The 19213-nt window shown below is 42.3% G+C and overlaps 1 protein-coding gene across 2 annotated transcripts in view; it reads left to right on the top strand.

The window, feature by feature from the left end:
• Nucleotides 1-19213, top strand: part of KLF3 (KLF transcription factor 3) — a 31414-nt gene that overhangs the window by 1768 nt on the left and 10433 nt on the right. Inside the window, exons 1-2 of one of the 2 annotated variants that reach the window (XM_057726222.1) lie at nt 2995-8065; nt 13355-13450. In XM_057726222.1, the coding sequence (XP_057582205.1) occupies nt 13394-13450 (57 nt within the window). In that variant the 5' untranslated portion in view covers nt 2995-8065; nt 13355-13393. Of the gene's footprint in view, nt 1-2994; nt 8066-13354; nt 13451-19213 lie in introns of those variants that run through there. The other variant, XM_057726219.1, reaches the window with a different exon arrangement.

Below are 19213 nucleotides of genomic sequence, written 5' to 3' on the forward strand. Positions count from 1 at the left end.
GAACAGGGCAGTTGTTCACTATAGGTTGTTCCACAGAACAATTCTCTGCTGCCCTTTTCTGAGTACTTTATGTATAAATTTGAGGAGCATTTTTAAAAGAGAAATCCATCTGGATGATAATCTGCCTAGCCAAAGAGAAGACTTGCTTCTAGGGAAAAAAACAGTTTGATAACACTAACATCTTCAAAATATTGTATTTTTAAAAGAGTGGATGAGTTTCTTCTGACTTGAAACATGGAGTAGAGGAGTTGACCTTATTCCCTTAACAGAAACCTGAAATGGGATGTTTGATTAATTTCATTCAGCTCCCTACAGAAGCCGATATCTAAATTTCTACATTCAGTGGGGTTTGCTGCAGAACTGTTAGAAGAAACCAGCCTAATGTACTATGGGTGTGAGGTCAATGAAGATAGACTGTAAGAAGCATTCTGCTTGCATGAAGGAGAATCCAAGTATGAAAATCCTAACGTGAGAATAACAAAGAAAAGTAAATGCTTAGACCACAGAACCTTGTCAGATGTAAAACATGGCAACATATCTTTGGAGAGAGCTATTGTTTTTTTTCACTGCAAAGTTTCTAAATTAAAACCCAATCTTCTGGTTGCTATGGACACAGTGATGCCTTTTTTTTTCACCTGTAGTTGTGTCTACAACACAGATTTTTAAATTTCTGCTTATGGATACCTGAGTTAAACAGTACTGGCTAGCGAAATAAATAGAAATAATGGGAAAAGGACTAGTGAGTGGATTTTGCTACCTTAAAAATACCTAAAGGAAAAATAGACATTTTAGGACATCTTATAAAAATTGGTACTCTGTGCTAAAGATTGTATAACAGTTTTGGATTAAATGAAATATCAGGAACAGATTCATATTCTCAAAAGGTGGATTTTTGGAGATGTGTACATGCAGAACAGATGTGCAGCAGTGTGAAAGTATCTTTGTAACTGTGCAGTTGAAAAAGAGTGAAAATTCGGGGTAGCTCTAGATGTCCCACACTCTTCGTCTTGGAATTTGGTTCTGTGGCTCAGGGACACTTACAATTGGTCCCACTTGGGTTATGTGCGATGACCCCAGTGTCAACTGAATTCTCAGCAGCAGTGCTCTCTCCTTTTCCTCCTGACGCTCTGAGGCTGAACAGTAATCATTACCCTAACCCAGAATTTGATCGTGGCTAGAGACCAGTCATTGGGATGGGGGAGAAAGAGACAAAAGAAATTGGTAGGGAGGCTGGTGTTAATTAAGAAGGTTTCTGCTGCTTGAATATGATAAAATCACATGTTCACTTATGATGTTTACTGTATGTGGAAGCTCCTATTTGTAAATAGGGCAGGTCCCCTGTATAAAGCTGGTGTTATTCTTCACACCCATAGAACAAACACCTCCACCCCCCTGTTGTTGTCTTAAAAAACTCCAGCTGCTCATGAATATAGGGTCAGGGAGGGCCGGTTAAATGTTTCTCTGTGCTTTCTCTCCAGCACAGCCAGCAGAGCTGTTTCCTGTTCTTTGTTTCAAGGCTGGGGTTTGCGTCATACATTCCAAGTGGCATATGTGTGCTCTTTCCTGTTTCAGGCTGTTTTCTGGTAGATCAGTAGCCTAGACCAGGCCATGGTCCCTGCCCCTAAACTCCCTATCCCCACCCAGGGAGTTATCATGTCTCTACACACTTATGATTGCTTAAGATGCCTGTGTTATGTCATAATGAGAAGTCAGTTAACCTTTTTACATACACCCCTTGCTCCGATGTGTTTATATGGGTGAATAAATACTTGTACCTTTTTTAGTTCATCGCCAACTTGTGATTTTAAGAAATGTGTGTGTGTGTTGGCTAGAAATCTAAAGGAGGTTGTTTTGTTTGTTTATTTTTCATTCTTGTTTTCGGTATTGGTTTTGAGATAGGCATTTTGCCCTGAAGCTGTCAGTTTTGGATGGGGCTTCCACCTTGCAGTTTAGAAGACACAGCACGATCTGAAGGATGTGGCTCACCCTTGCATTTAACAAGGGACACTGAAGGCATAGGAAGCTTTATGGGATGGAGAACTCAGGCACTCTTGGCAGCTTGGACTGCCTTGAAAGTCTTGCTGATGTTTTAAGGGAGAAATCTTGTATTGAGAGTACTACAGGATTATTTCTTCTTAAAGACAAAGATTTAAACACTAGGATAATTTTTTTTTTTAAGGACAAAGATTTTACTGTGTCCTACATCTGATTTCCAAACCATTTTAAGAATAAAAAGCACAAAGAAAAGGAGAACTGGCATAAGTTCATGTAATGGTAGTTTGGAAATTTTTAACCTTGTATTTTGAAAACAGAAGGAGAATGCTTTTGTTGTTATTGTTTTACAATAACAACTTTCTCATAATCTCCCCCACCCCCCGCTTTTTTTTTTTTTTTGGTATATTCTGTTAGTTATGAGTTGGCAAGTTTCTGTGTTAACCATTTAACCTACTTTAACAAACTATTTTTCTCTTGGTTCTCCAGAAATGAAGTTTTTAAAAAATGATTGAAAAGAAAATTTTTGGCAAGTGTCTCTCTTAAACTTCTTATTTGGGGATTTTCTCTAAAATCTAAAGGAATTGTCTTCAGTGTTCTCTAATGGAATTAATGGAAAGAGTTGCCGAGGAAGCACATTAGGCCCTATTCTTCCCCTAACATCTCGTCCCATCATGTTTTTCCTTGATGCATAAAAGGGAAATATAAAGTATGATACTAAGAAAGCAACTAGGGTCAAATAGTAGGATATTGATAACCTTCCATGAGAAAAGATGGGAGTCTGGAAAATTTCAACAAGATTTTTCCTTTCTTCTTTGGAGGAAGCAAACTTGAAATATTAAGGTGCTTGTAGAGCAAGAGGCCTTTAAACTAAATTCATATGTAACCCAAATTGAGGTAAGCTTTTTGCTTTAGTTCCAAAGTTGTGAACAATTCAATTAGACTTGGTAGACTGAGTCTTTATTTGGCTTACCCCCCAATCGTTCTTTCCTCCCTATTTGTGGGGAGAGGGAGGTGGTTAATAGAGTTGATTTCGGGTCTCATGCATTCCATCAAGAAAAATTCTGCAAGCTTTTAAATGTAAGCTAAACAATTGGGGAAAATTGTACCAGTCGGATAGTTATTATAATTACCGAAAGGGGGGGGGAGATAATAGTTCATCTCTACACCATGTAAATCATTTATCTCCATCCCCCCCCTTAGGTACTTCTTTCTTAATGTGTCCAAATCAACATTTTTGCTATAAAATGAACAGCTTTCTTAAGTCTGTTTTCACACCAAGTTGTGTTTAAGAAAAATAAATACAAGCAGCCTCATCCTTTAAGTATCAGGAATTACATTATTCTGGAAATTGGGTTTCTTTCTGAAGTGCTTCAGTTATTGGTTCTAGCCTTAAAAAAAAAAAAAAATCCGTAGAGACATAATAACAGTGGATATCTGGTTTGCTAATATGTGGTGTTCCAGCCAAAACTCATGATGGAGTGAGTTGGAAGGGAAGGATTATGATGGCTTTTAGCATTCTCATTTTCAGGGCTGATCTGTCCCTTTCTCAGACCCCGTTTCTCATCTGAAGCAGTAATGCCAGAGCTGGAGACAGGAAACCAGACAGCAGTCTGCCCTGATAAGGGAGGGCATTGTCTAAGGGAGGTAGCCCTGCTTTCCCCTCCTCAACTCTCCTTCTTGAAATTTAGTAGTAATAAAAGGGACACAATGCTTATAGACACAGTTTCTGAACCAGAACTAGGACTGTTTTTTCCAAAGCAAAAAAAAAATACGACATATGTATGTCTATGTATATGTGTGCCTTTTAACTAGCTCTGAACTTTTTCTGGAATGTCACCGTAGTTTAATGGCACATTAGAAAAACTGATCAGTATATTTTATATCTATTGGTCAGAGTATTTAATAGTAAGTTTCTCTAGCAAAGCAGGTTCCTAGAGCTATTGGAAACTCATTCCATTGTGTGGGCAGGCCGAATACATTATCATTTCCCCCATCTCATTATTAAGGGGAGCTGGAGACCGAATGTAGTAAGCTAAGTGGCCCTTCAGCCCCATGCATTCCGTGTAACCCTGGGTCTAACTCTTACCCTCTTCTGGGAAGGGGGTGCTGCATGAGATGGCCCCGTTGCAGGAGGACCCTGAAGAGCCCAGCTCAGTCTGGGACATGCCCAAGATGGTTGCCAATCTCTGGAAGGCCTGGGGCTCTCCAGGGATGGCCTGGAGCTAGTCTCAACCCAGATCAGTGGAGTTTGGTCAAATCCAGACAGAAGAGATCCGGCAACACTGAGGTCAGCGCATTCTACCCTGGAGAGCGACCTGTGATCCAGTGTGGGGTTTTTCTCCATTGGCCTATAGGCTCTTCGTTTCTCCTAACTGCTGTTCTCTGAGTCTAATCGGTGAAATCCACTGCTCTGTTTGTTCTTGCACTTTACACCCTGGTACCTTCCAAAGCTTTGTACCCCAAAACCGCTTACATTAGTAAGTTCAAGTTCCTGTTCCACTTAGTTCTCCAAACAAGGGTGTTTTGTCTCCCAAGCCTCCCCAGTAAAGTTTTCACATTTACTTTGTGTTTCAGGTTTTAGAAGATGACTTTCAGGCTAGCTCCACTGGCCCCTGGGCAGATTTTCCTTGTGTGACCCCTGTTGTACAGTCATTCTGAGGCCCCGACCTTCATTTTATCCCAGCATGTAAGAAGGATAGTTTGACATCCATTCATGAATTCATCTCGCAAGTATTTATTGAGCACCTGCTCATTAGAGCTAATCTAAGATTGCGTGCAGTCATTATTCTCAGTTATGCCACGGGATAGGTCCAGAGTGATCTCACCTGAAAAGCCATTTGGAAATCATAATTGTCCGCTGGAACCTCCCCATGGCATTACCTCCCATGGGCCAGTGTGGCAGCACTCTGGTCCCACACCCCCAGCCCTGGGGGGGGTAACTCAAGTATAAGATGATTTTACTTCATAGTGGGTCCCACAGCACAGAGTGGAGCAGAACAGAAAGAGCCCTGGGTCTGCAGCAGACACACTTCTGTCCTTGGCTGCAACTCCAGCCAGCTCTGAATTTGGGCAAGTCGTTTCACCTCTGTTCCTCCATTTCCTTATTTCTAAAATGGGGACTAGGATCTGACCCTTGCACCTTTGTGCAGTTATTATGAGGATTTCCGTATTTCCTTGGGTGTAGCTGCCAGTTTTTTCTGAGCAGTTTTATGGACCAGTTGCAGGTGCGTTGGCCAGGAAGAATAATCGCCTAATTTGGGGCCTTCAGAATGTGTCTTTTGATGTTGCATCCAAGTGTGCACTAAGACAGGGGAGACATCAGGGACCAGTGGGGAGGAGTTGAAGTCACCACTGCTGTAAATACACTGCCCCTGGGTCCAGATCCCCGAATGACAGACCTGTCTGCAGAACTCTCCATCCCACTCTTGCTGTATGTTGTCCCATGCTGGCGGGGGTGGGGGGCGAGGATGACAACAGAGTAGAGTGTCACGTCCACCACCAGAGGTCAGACTACTTTGGGTTCAAATCCCAGCTCTACAATTTTAACGGCTGTGTGATCTCGGACAGAGTAATTTACCTCTCTGTTTTGGTATTCTCATCAGTAAAATGGGAAGGTGGTACCTCCCCGCCTCATAAGAATGAAATGACACAGTGCATGGAAAGAACCGCACCTGGAGAGTGCCAGTAGGAAACCTGTGACATCACTGAGCCCCTGGCTTTCCTTGGTCAATAGAAGTAGCCTTAAAACAAACTTAGTGCTTGTTACACACAGACACACACACACACCCCTTGAAGTTGCCTCTTTTTTTTCTCTCTTGCTTTCTTTTTTTTCCCCCTATTTTAGGTTTTAAAACAGAATAGAGACCTTGACACTAGACTTGTTTAGAAGATCTCTCTGGGTGGGTAAGAAAAAAACTCTGAGGATGACACTAATAAGGTCTCTGGAGGACCCGGAACAGGCAAGGTTAAAGTTAGGAGCATACCTTTTTTTGAGGAAGTTTGGTTTAATAGGTTTCCTTTAGGTGAGCCCCCCTCACCCCTATTACTTATTTAAGGGAGATTACAAGTGCATTCGAAGGGAAAGGGAAGTGACCGTGGGACTCCTGCGGGCTCAGTGCTTTTATATTCACTCCTTTTGCCTGGCAGAAACCCGGCTTCGTGGACCTGCCTGATCTCCTTTGGGGAGCAGGGAGGGAGCCCCTCTAAGGAGGTGTAAAGCATGCCTGTCCTCAGGTGCTCCAGTCTGGGTGGTGGTCCTGGGCAGACCGTTTGTAATGTAGAGAGGCCCAGCCTATCTAGGTAAGGAGAGGCGGCCTCAGCTCGGCCAGGGAGCAATCAGCTGGCTGCCCGGAGTGGGGAGGGCCTTGAGCTGGTCTTTGAAGAATTAGGAGGATTTAGATAAGCCGGAAGGGGATGGGCATTCCACGCCGGTTGCCCAGCATCAGGGCCAAAAATGAACAAAGGCGTGGGGGGTGCAGGGGGAAACAGGGCAGCCAGCGTGGAGGGCGCCTGGCGGAGGAGGGGGCAGCTGGTAGGAAAAGGGGCGCCGAGCATGGCACTTGAACCCACTCTGCAAGCCCTGGGGGTCCCGTTGGAGGAAGGTTTGGGAGCTTGGGAAGAACTAGCTGAGAAGAGGACTTTGAGAAATGGAGGTGGGGGGGTGTCAGGATGGATTGGAGGGCCAAGGGGTAGACATGGGGAGACCAGTGGAGGGGAGACCCCCGTAACACAGTCTTGAGGCACGGAGGGCCTGGCCCCCTGGTGGCAGTAATAGAAACGGAGAGAAAAATTGGGGAGGAAGGCTTAAAAGATGACCTCTAGGTTTCCATGGTGAATGACCAGAGGTAACACAAATTGTGGAGGGCGGGGGAGGGGGGGCAGCCTTTTGGGGACGGGAGCGAGGCGGAGGATTTGGGTTTGGGACATGTTGGATTAATTCTCTTACATAGCAGTGGTGCAGAATGCTTTCTGTTTGTTTACTTTTGCAGGGAGAGGGCAGCATTAGCTCACAGCTCCCCCTCCAGAGGCTCTGTGGCTCTCAGATAAACTTTTAATGGAGCATCCTCAGGAGCCGGGGGAAATACCACCACTCCTTTTTGTTTATTTTCGAGGTCCCAGCCATCGCTGCTCAGGCCGGAATTTCCAGGAACTGGCAGCTGACCGGAGCCAGTGGGTCCCTCCCAGCCTCCCACTCCCTGCAGGGCGGGGCCGCATGGGTGGAGGCCCCTTCGGGTGGAGTGGGGTGGGGTGGGTCTCCAGTGATAGGGCACCCCGCAGAGAGGCAGCAGAGGAAGCGGCCTCACGCAGCCCTTCTGGGTCCGATTCTATAACACTTCACAGAAGGAGACTGAGGGCTGAGACACGTACACAGCCGGAGTACACATTAGGGGTGCTTTTCAATTGAGTTGGGGTGGCTGGCCCCTAAAACTAAAATACAAGATGGTCAGCGTGAAGGAGGAAACCGGGTCTGGCACCTTAGTAGGGAAAATGATTAGTGTTCGCTAAAATTTCTCTCAGAAAGAAGCGGTAGGCCACGGACTAGGTGGCATTGAACTTGAGAGTTTACTAAAGGGTATGGGTTTGGGTCTCCCCGCCCCCATCCCTGCTCTGCTGGGCCCCAGTCTGGAACTGTGTAGGGAGTTTGCTTGGTGGTTACCTTTGCACCTGTCCTTATTTACATGCAAAATCAATTGCTTCACTTGGTCTTTCCGAAGTACAGGGTGTGGGCAGAATCTTATCTGAAGCCATGTCCTGTTTGGACAAGTTGGACTGCCTTGGCCAGTCTCCATAGGGTGGAGCAGATGGGTGGAGGCAGGAAAGTAAAATTGGGTGGCTTGTTAGCTGAGAGAGGAGAGAGGGCGGATTGTTTGCTCACAGATCATTATATTTAATCTGAAACTAAATAATTAACTTCTTTCCCATTTACAAAACATTTCGATGCAAAATAACTACTTTATGAGGGGCAGAGATTTAGACGTGTTCCGTGGAGTTTTTTTCCTTTCAAACCAACAACAGAAGACGGAGGTAGGAGAAGATCACCGAGTGACATGAAAGCGAGCTGCCTTTCCAGGTAGGTGCCCGCATTTGGCTGTGCTGAAAAGAGGCTCCGGCTTAGAAGTGCCTGCTTACGTCTGTGGCCCAGCGCTTTGTATTTCTGGCCAGAGCAGCTGCCATTAAATATTCCACTCCTGGGAGCTCTTGGAAGAGTCTGGGTACAAAAGTAAAGAAAGAAACGTTTCTTTGGAAAGGAAGTTTAGCTACAAGGGATGTTGCCTGGCTGCCCAGGTCCTCCTCCTGACCACGGATTACACGCCCCCACACACACATTTTTTTTTTTTTTTAATTTGTTTTTTGTTTTCTTTTTTCCCCTGCAGTTCCTTTGGGGAGTACGATGTGAGGAAAGGCACCATGCTTCCTCCTTTAACATCCAAATGCTTGGGAGCGTTGAAAGGGATGCTCACAGGTGGTGTGTTGGTTTGATCATCCTGCTTTTCTCCTCACACCTGGCTGAGGTCAGCTAGGAAACAAAGATTAGCTTTGAGGGAGGCAGGTCATCCGGAGCCTTAATGTCAGGCTGGGTTGAGGGAGAAGAATGCAGGGACCCTTTGAGCGTATCAAACAGGAGATGAGAAGGGAGAATGTCAGAAGCAAATCCTGATATATCACCAAGAACTTTTCTTCAGATACACGCAGTCTCTCCACCACCCCACCCCCACCCCCCACCTCTCTCTCTCTCTCTCTCTCTCCCCCTCTCCCTCTCTCTGTCATGCTTCTAAGGAAGAAGTTATTTATAAGGTTGTTTCTGTAATAAAATGTGCTGTAGCTTCAAGACAAGCTACTTTCAAAGGAGGCTGGCAACATAACCTCCTCTTACATTAAGGCCTGTGTGTATTTCTAAGCTCTGCAGCTCATTTGTACCCTCATAAAACAATTGTCGAGTACGCCTCATGGAGTGCTGCAAAGGACCATGTGAGACAGAAGTTGCTCGTGAAACTTCATGTAAATGATTCACCAGAGCTTTTTAAGAGCTAAACATGTGGTCGTGCATTTGACATCTGAAAAGTCAGAAGTTTAAGTAGAGAGAGTGTGAAGGGAAACCTGTTTCTTCCTTTTGGAGGAAAATTTAGTTGTATTGGCCCTTCCATCAAAATAACACAGTTGGGGGAAGATGACATTTGTTCCAGTGATAGAAACTTATTTTGGCAATGGTGATGTTCCTCTATTTTTGCTTTTAGGTATCTTGATAACTTAGAAGTTTTTTTAAACCAGTTTAGCCCTTTTTTTCCTCTTGTAAATGCGGTTGTGTTATCCTGGGATTGCTAGTTTAGAATGTATGTCTCCTAAGCTAGTTAAACAGAACGAAGATGTAAATATGTTAATGTTTGGGAAATAGTTGTAAGAAAAAACACAACCACTTTTAGGGGTCTTCTCGTCTCTGCGGTGAGAATTCCTGAGCTTAGTTAAACCCACTAGGTTTAAAGACCCTGACGTTGACAAACTCAATTTATGCCTGTGTCCTAGTCTTTATACTTGTTTTAGTGCGCCACCTAATGGTTCTACTTGGGACTGCTGTCAGGGTTGTGTAGTAATAGATTTTCTACAGCATTTGTAGTTTACTTAGCATTCTTTTAACATGATGGTAATAGCCCCAGAGCACTGAGTCGCCCATACATAACAAAAGCCACTACGTTTAGGAACCCCAGTTCTTCCAGTGCCTGAGTTACTTTCCAGTTATATGGAAGGCCCTCGGGAGACTTTGTGGTCATTCTTTTCTGATTCTAGATCAGACCCCAAAGACAAGGTCAATGCTCATGACGAAAGTGGTCTATTCAGAGATAGGAATAGTCGGTACAGAGTCCAGACATTTTCTGCAAATAAATAAACAAAAGCCTAATTTGTTTTAATGTGTTTGATTCTCTTCCTAAGTTTGGTTTCTTTCTACCTGAGCTTCTGTCTTATTTTCATTAAAAGTTTTAATTATAGAATTAATAAATCTGAAAATGGGCACACAGGTGTGTATAAAGCTGCCCCACCCCTCCCGAGAAGCTCTTGTTAAAGGTTAGGGTGTGTCTTTTTCTTTTCTTCCACATGTCCTCCTCCTTGTTCCATATCCCAGGACTATCACTAAAAGTACAATCAGTCTTTTTAGAAGCTACCAAATTGAGAGCAAAGTGCTGTTAGCCATGTGAGTGGACAGTGGGTTTGGTTCTGTTCGTAGTGATATTTGAATTTTGCACAAACTTTTTATTGTCCAGTGATGCATTATTTAGGAGTTTCAAAATGAAATATTCTCAATTCTATCATTACGTCTTTGTTCATTAGCTGAAATACTTGTGTATGAGAAATGTCCCTCATCAGTGATTGAGTTACTATTTGAGGTACAGTTATGACCAAATAAACATACCTTTACAATTTTTTTAATAAAAATGAATCAGGTTTTATTAGAAAGGATGCTTTATGTTAGACGATTTTTTTCTTTTAAGATTGTCTTTCAAAGCGCTAATTTCCTTAAATTTAGATAAAACATAAAAATTAAAGAATGAAAGTAATTTAAATAATGTTTTAAAATGAAACAGCTACGGCAGGTTAATGTGTAATTCATTTCTAAGTGGATTCAGTACTTATTGCTATAGGTATTTGAAAAAGTTATGGATGGTTTTATGAGCTAAATGATGGGGTTAGAATTTGAACCAAAATGAGCTACAGTGTCCATCATCTTAATTCCACTGTGCTGCTCCTACTGGTAGTAAAGGATTCCAGGTAAGGCGAGGTGTGAAGATGCTAGGAAGCTATTGTGATGGTGCAGTTGTCAAGTGACAAGGCCCTATATGAGATTTCATGCAGGATGTAGGCAGCTATTACCGTTGAAACTGAGTTTAGTCTGAGTTTTTTAAGGATGGAGGGGAGTGACCTCTAGGGCTAGGTATATTAGCAAACAGGCAAATACCTGAGAGTGTTCCAGAAATCAGAACCAACAAATTTAGTGCTGTGTGTACAGTATGGAGATCCAGAAATTGTGTGCATATTCAGTGATATAAACGACTTAGAGGGCAAAAAGAGGTGCTTTTGTTTGTTTTTTGTTTTTGTTTTTTAAATCTCATTTGATTTTTCCAAAACCCTAAAAGTAAATGTTTTAGGAAGTAGGCAAAGGAGGTGTCCTCTGCATTTTACGTGTGTAAAAGGGTCTCCCCCGTCCTCTCCCCCATGGCAGGGGTCAGGTGCAGGTCTGCTTGAGTCTCAAGATCAGGACTCTTTCCTTACACTCCTGAGAATATGAGTGCTTTTATTTAGAAGGATTTGCAGCAAGATACCGTCTAGCAGAGTGGATGAATCTGTAACAGTAAATTAAATTTAAAAGGCTTGGGGGAGGATGACCAGCCGTGGGTCGAGGCTGCTGAATTATCTGACCTCATTGGTATAAGCAGGCAATCGCACCTCTTTTGTTTACGGTCTGCTGTGGGGCCCTGGGCAGCAATTCTTAGAACCATATCCATCTGTACAGCTGCTAGGCTGGGAACTGGTTAATAATAGATCCCGAGACACAAAAGGGGTTTTCATCCTTCATTATGAAATCATCCATTTTTCACTGGCTGTGGGGTTTGTTCTTGCTGGGATACAGAAGAGGGTGGTAGCACCATTGATTTGAGCAGCCTGATATCAGATTGTGTTCACAGATTATAATATGTCCTGTGATGTAGGAAAATATAATTTTGAAGTCAGGGCCTTATGTTGAGTTAATGATGATATTCACGTGTTGTCATGAGACCCAGGACAGTCTGTCTTCAGCGAAGCAGTGAAGCACAAGTACTACACAGTATTACTTTTATAATTGTGTAAAGAGATCTTAGTTTAACTCATAGAGCAGGGACACCACTGGCTACAGGATTGCTGTCACGGAGCAGGCGATGGGATGTGTAACAGTGAGATACAGGAAGTGATCTAAACCAGGGGTTTCTATACCTTTTTCAGGTAGGACTCAATCTGGAACTTGTTTACTTTCCCACCCAAACCAAAGCGATGTATACAGACCTCACTTCTAGCCAAAGTGCTGCACATTTAAACCACACTTGGATAGGAGGCGCCTGAAGCAAGTTGTTGATGGTCCGGGTGGTACATGGGCAGTGATTCTGTAACCTGTGAAATGCACTTAAATGTTCAGCAGACTGAATGTTTTGCAAGGAAGCAGTTGGTTTGATGTATTTTAGTGCTAGAAGTGGACGCGTTTGGAACACAGGAGAAAAGGGATAACACAAGCATAACAAAAGAAGAAGAGAAAGACCAGACAGGGTCAAGATGGACATTTGTTTGCATTAGGCTAAAGATTGGCTTATTTCCTTATGAGGAGAAATTGGAGTGGATACAAGCTAATAGTCTTCGTATGAAAAAAGTACTTAGAAAACAGTAAGAGGTGGGGCGGGGGGAGCTCAAGACCTGAATATAGGCATTTCTCAAAAGAAGAAACGTAGGGAATTCCCTCGTGTCCAGTGGTTAGGACTCTGCACTTCCATCCCTGGTCCGGTAACTAAGATCCCACAAGCCACAAAAAGCTAATTGGTTCACACAGTGGCACACTGAACTTGATGGTATGGAACCATACTTACTGAAAAAGAGACGTTTTCCCAATAAACTGTCAAATGAAATTATGGGTACTATATACTATGCATATTACAATCCATTTAAAAAGAGAGTGGGGCTTCCTAGGTGGCGCAGTGGTTAAGAATCCGCCTGACAATGCAGAGGTCACGGGTTCGATCCCAGCTCCAGGAAGATCCCACATGCCACGGAGCAACTAAGCCCGTGTGCCAAAAAGAAAAAAAAAAATAATAATAATAAAAAGAGAGTTCACAGGGATGCAAACAAAGATACTCACGGTGGTTGGTTCTGGGTTGTCTTTTTGCCTGCCTTGTTTTTTTCCTGATTTTTCTGTGATGGACGTAAGGGGGAAAGGAAAGGTATTTAACATTCATGTATAATGTGACCTTCTATTGTGCTGCACAGTAATCTTAAACAAGCTGGGCTGCTCAAAGGGGGCTGTACCTGTTGTTCCAGAAACATCAGGGTTTATGTATTTGAGTTAGAAATGCCAGTTGGCTCTCACCCAGTTAAGACCGTGGAGTCTGGTTTTAATTATATAAAATGGCATCTTTCGTAGGTAAGGGAAACCAATTCCAGCCGTTCCAGAGGCAGGGGAGAGGAAGGAGCAGGGCGGGGCGGGGGAGTGGGGTGGGGTGAGGAATGTTTTATATATAGATATAATTTTATGTAATATTTATATACAATTATATATATAATTTTTTTTTACTAGTGTATATTGAAAGTAGCCTCAATCTTTAGACAGACACCTTGCTTTGTTTTCCAGGCCAAACACCAGAGCACCCTAGAAAGCATAATTAAAAGAATGCTCATGTTTGACCCAGTCCCTGTCAAGCAAGAGGCCATGGACCCTGTCTCGGTGGTAAGTTGTGCAAAACTGAATACCTCTTCTTGTTTATTGCAAGTGATAATAACTTTACTGTGTGTTGTGTGATTCCTTAAAACTTCTCGTTAACCTGACAGGCATTTGATAGGCAGACTTTTCCGAAAGCTCCTGGTAGTAAGTGAAGTAAATTCCCTCCTAGCAACTGTGCCCCATTTAATAAATGGGCTCAATGTTTCCTTAAGCCCTGTGCCCCAACCCCCCACCTGCCCCCACGATGTCATCAGCACAGAATTTGGGCCACAGGCACATCTGCTCATAATAGAAGTAGTTTTACAAAACCCCCTCAGTTACCAGTTTTTTAGTTTGAGTTCTCAGGATTATTGGTTTTGGCAAAAATAAGTTTGGCTAGATTAATTTTTAAAAATTAATGTACATCGAGGGACATTTAAAAAAAACCTGTGCTCAATGTTTATCATGATTCGGAAGCACTTTCCAAATGTACCTACAAGAAATCTGCATCAAGAACAAGTTTACTTAGAGGTGTTTTTCACTTGAGATCACCACCCGGACTGTATAGAAGAGTTTCTTAACCATGTTTGTGAATGTCATTTTTTTTTAACACTGGAAGAAAAAAAATAGTTTTTTGTCTCATGTAGTGCTTAGGACAGCCTTCACAGAGCTGATTAAAAAGATGAAAACTGGGGGAAAAAAACTCCTTGGTCCTTTTGCATGCAAAAACATATTAAGGATAAAATGATTTACTTGAGTCTGTGTCTGGGAGGGAATTAGGTTCGTTGTTTTTTTCAACACCTTAGTGCTAAGCGAGCCCCTCCTGTGAGCCAGGCCCCTCTACTTGCTACTTGGCCCTCAGGGAACAAGTAATCAGTCCAGGTGTTTATAAAGTTGCAGCACCAGTGCTGTGGAGGGTGGGACAAGGGTGACAACAGAAAGGTGTCCAGCTGCAAAGCAGGGGATGGTTGAGGCTTGAGGAGATCTGGTTTAGTGAGTATGAAATAACAAGGCCATGCTCCCAACTCTGTCCTGCTCTTTTCTTCCATGGGCTTGGAAAATACTCACAAGGGGAAAAACTTGGCCTGAGTTGTGTATCTGAAGGTTGGTAATGACACGCTTGCAGAAATTAGATCATCCGTATGCACTGGCTGTGGAGGTTCCTGCCAAAACTGTTTACACAAGACACAGGGGTCACTCTGAGGCCCTTGGAACTGAGTTGCCATGGAGACCACGGCGCCAGTGAAGTGTTTACCACTGTGTACAGTGAAAAGTTACGTCAGAGTGGCTTTAAGGAAATAACATGTACGTTCCCGCACGATAACTGGATAACCACGTGTCTGAATATGACAGCAATAAGAATTTTATTAATCAAAAAGCTAAATTGACTTCTCATGTTACTCATTTTGTCATCAACCCCTTCCCCCAACTATTTCATGATCGTATTGAGGCTTATCAAGGTGCAAAAATTCCCCATTAATTACATCCTTGAAATATGAATAGGTTTTTAGTACTGGAGAGTATGATTAATTTGATAAATGATGCAGGACCATCCGTGAGGCATTTTACTATTGGGTATACTTCCAGTGCTCTTAACCAGGCATGAGAATGTGTCACAAGAGCCTAATTTAAAGCTAAAATGAAGTTGGCACGATACAGTTAAGTGCAAGGAAATGCACTTAGCTGAAAAAAATGGAAATAAGGTTAATTTGAAGTAACGGTTACACTTGTAATGCGGGAACTTATATTAATACACGGAGTTAAAACATGTAGAAGTATTTTTGCAATTAATGGTCTTTTTCTCTTTCATGCTCTGGTTTTCAACCTCCACTGATGCTTATAGGACTTAATTATATTGTTTCATCAAAAGATGGCTTCAGTCCTCACAGTAAACTTTCTTTTTCTTAATTCAGCAAAACCTCAGTTATCTAAAACATTTGGGGAATAGGGCATTATGATTATTTTACATAACAAAATTAAAAGCTTTTGTTTCCACTCTTAAATCTTCAAATTTTATCTTTCTTGCCTTCATAGGTGAAGTGTATGAAACCTGATTTATTGTTCCTTTACTCCTTTTTCTCCTTAATTCTGCCTTTGACCTGAAGGTTGATGTCTTTGTTTATTCAGGTCAATACTCTAAACATTAAGCAGTAGGCATATGTAAGAAGATTTTTTTGTTTTAATTCCACATATGAATAAAAATATTTCACAGTGACTTTTTCCCCTCCTCCACTCCTTTTTCCTTAAAAGTGAGACGAGCAGAAGCAGTCTGCCTGTTGGGTATTTTGCTGTAGTTTAGAGAAAGTGAGGAAATGTCATTTTTCTCTTACTGAAGTATAAGCCTTCATACTTCCCACTAAACCTTGTGCCTTGAGGCAAATTAGACTTTGGATTGTTAATCCTGTTAAGATTTGCAAGAATGGAGAGCAGAGTACAGCCCTCTCTGTGCCTGGATCTCTACTAAACCATCAGCAGTTTCCTGAGCCTCCAATTTTTTCTTATTCCTAACCTTGGAGATTATCATGTGTAAAATATGAAATGGCAGGTGTCTATAAAATGAGCACGTAAAGGAGTTGTTTTTAAATACTGCCAAAGAAGGTTGAAAATTAGGATTTAATTCAGGAAGTGAGAAAGTAAAATTTTTAAGGAAGTATTCCCTCATATTCTTTTTCCTACCAGAAAATTACTTTTGAAGAAAGTGTGGGTTTTTTTTGTGTTTAATGAAAATTTATCATCTAACAGACTTCTTACAGATTGAGAAGTACTTAAAAATCAGTAGTCCCTCTGCCGCGTTCTAACAGGAAATTTTCATGACTTTTCTGAGCCTGGTAGAAAGAGAGCCTTCTACTTTTGTTTGTGTAGAGGGGCATGACATGTGCTGTTTCCAGAGAGTTTGTTTGTAAACGCACCGCCCCTTCCCGCACTTGGAACCTCACCCTTGGTAGGAAGAATCCTTTGACTTGCCATCGCCCTGTCACGGACAGTCACATTTTTTTCGTATTAATGAACAGCAGAACAGAGACTCTTCCACGTTTCATGCAGTCCCTCCAGCCACTTAAACCATCTTGTAATGGAAAACTCACCAAAACTGTTTTCAATAAAATGAGAGAAACTATTAATTCTCCATTTCGTATAAAGTGAGAGCATTGGGAAATTACCCAAACCCTGTGCCTTTTTCCTCACCACACTTAAAAAATTGTGTGTTTGAGAATCAAAGGATTGGTATTATCCTGAGCCTTGGCAGCGGTAGAAACTTGCTCCGAGAGCATGTTGGTTCGCATCATCCACTGGTCCAGTGTTGTGTGAGCACCTAGGCTGGACCCCCATCTCCCACTCCAGTGACAGGAAGCCGCCGGCAAAGAAATAGCTCACAGCGTGGAGGTGGCAACACTTGCATGCATGTTACAACAGAGGGAAAGAACTTTTCTTAGTAACAGATCTTCTGGAAAAGTAACCCCCTAGTGGGGATCGGGAGTTGGGGAGACCCTTGCTTGAGTCTTGTCTGCAGGCTGCTCTGTTCCAGGAGATAGGGCTCCTCGGGTACGCAGTAGGCATGCGAGGCAGTGCGTGCCCGGCCGTGGCCCGAGGCCCTCTTTCTGCTTCATCAGTACTTGCCTTTGATTTGGATTTCGCCGGTGCAGCCACACTTATTTGCATTGCTTTGTTAGAAGACAGGAATGGCTGAAACAGAGAGGAAGCAACTATTCCCAGGGTGTAGCCACCCAAGGCACACACCCCAAGCAAGCCCTGTATCCATCCGTACACTGTGGAGAACCAAATTGTTGCAGGCTGATTGCAGTGGCTTATGTGCTCCACCCAAATAATTAAACACGTCTCACTGAAGATTCTGGTAAACATTGCTGTGAAAATTGCTAGTGAGACAGCTTGAAGAACCACATTTCTTCACACTTAGGGGAGGCAGTCGGACTGGGAATAGTTAATGGTGTACTCAGTTGTGTGCCTGGGTCCCAACGGTCCCCCCCGCTTTTAGCCCTAGAGCCTTACAAAAACCGCATGTCCAGCATAGGTGGCAGGGGGTATTCGCGGGAGGGCAAACTCTCTGTAAAACTGTGCACAGTATTTATAAAACTGAGCTCTATGTGTGGCTGTTCCTTTCTTTATGGCTTGAGAAACCAGAGAATGTAATTAAATTTGCAAATCTCCCAGGTTCTAAAGTTCTGCTTTCCTTACACTCACCCCATGAATAGAAAAATCCAACAATGACAGCGATAAAAGTATGTCCTCATTTTGCTTCCTGTGTAGCTGCCAATAAGTTGGCATTAAAATCTAGATCTGAGGGACGTCTTTGAAGACTAAGGCTGAAAATAAGGGAGAAGCCCCATTTCCATGAGTGGAAACAGTGAATACCTGCCCCCCATTTCCTGGAGCTTTTGTTTCTCATACCAGAACTTTTGCCCTTTAGAAAATTATATCAAGCTAGTTAAACTTGAGAACTAGGAGAAATCTTTTTTCCTCCTGTAGTTAATTACTTCCTTAAACCCTCATTGTACGTAATTTGTAATTTTGTGTAAGCAAACCTTGTGCCTCTTTTGCTTTTGCCTGTTTCGATATTTAAATTTAAATCTATTTCATATCAATATTACTGTATATTTTGGGCCTCTCACCTTGTGTTGCACCTGTGTGTGTCTAGTTCTAAAGAAAGGTAGAAAGTCTTTTCCTCATTTGATCCTTGATACATAATTCAAAGCTATTTTTAAAAACAACGATTTGTATGTTTTGTGTTTCCTGATTTTATATCCTCATGTCCTTGTTTTTAAGCAGTAATATTAGTGAAAATTCTACCCCCCCCACCTTTGAATTGCATTTAAACAAGTTACCAAATTTTAGTAATGAAAATTAGTATTTTTATTCTGTATCTCTGTCATTTAGAGATAGGTGGTCTGTGGTACCTTGGGTCTCGCCCCGGTAATTCAGAACCTGCGTTTTAACAAGATTCCCAGGTGAATTTGTGTGCTCGGTAAAGTTTGAGAAGCTCTGATAGGCAGAATCAAAGCCCATTGCAGTGCACACCTCTTGTGTAAGGAAGGAAGAGAAGGGACTCCTAGGACCATGATGTGTGTTAAGTTCATCACATCGGTATTTCATTGAGTCCAGTTGACCTCACAACCTCCTGGAAGGTGGGTATCCTGTGCCGTCTTGACAGATTTTTCCATATCCTCTTGGCTGCTGCACTCCTAATATTTATTTAGTCGTTTTTCTTGCCCTCAAGGTAGAACTGCTTTTTAACATAATAAAGTTATTTCAAAAGGGAACTTTGTATCATTACTGTGAAACAACTGCATGGTTTTTTCTTATGCATTTAAATAAACACATAACTATTCTAAAGCACTGTATCTATCAGAGAGGTGTGTACACCAAACTGCAGGAATCACTGTTCTATTTGGTCATGTAGAATATGAATGAGGATACAGATAAAGAAAGGACAAAAGAACAAAATACATCTTAACGGTCCCTCTACAAGTTTTTTTTATTTTTTATTTTTAGTTAAGGAAAAGAAGTAATTTTAGTGGATTCCATGGCCAAGGACAGTACCCGTAGCGTGCAATTACAGTTGATTTATGTTTAAAGCTGATAAATGAGAGTTAGGTTATCTTGTTTTTTATTTTCTATTTTTAATTAAGGAATAGAAGTAATTTTAGTGGATTCCATGGCCAAGGACAATACCTGTAGTGTGCAATTACAATTGATTTATGTTTAAAGCTGGTAAGTGAGGGTTAAGTTATCTTGATATTATGAGAGAAATGTACTTGAAGATAAATTAGGTCAGTT

Source organism: Hippopotamus amphibius, chromosome 3 (genome assembly GCF_030028045.1).
Source record: "Hippopotamus amphibius kiboko isolate mHipAmp2 chromosome 3, mHipAmp2.hap2, whole genome shotgun sequence".
In the NCBI taxonomy this organism is placed as follows: domain Eukaryota; kingdom Metazoa; phylum Chordata; class Mammalia; order Artiodactyla; family Hippopotamidae; genus Hippopotamus; species Hippopotamus amphibius.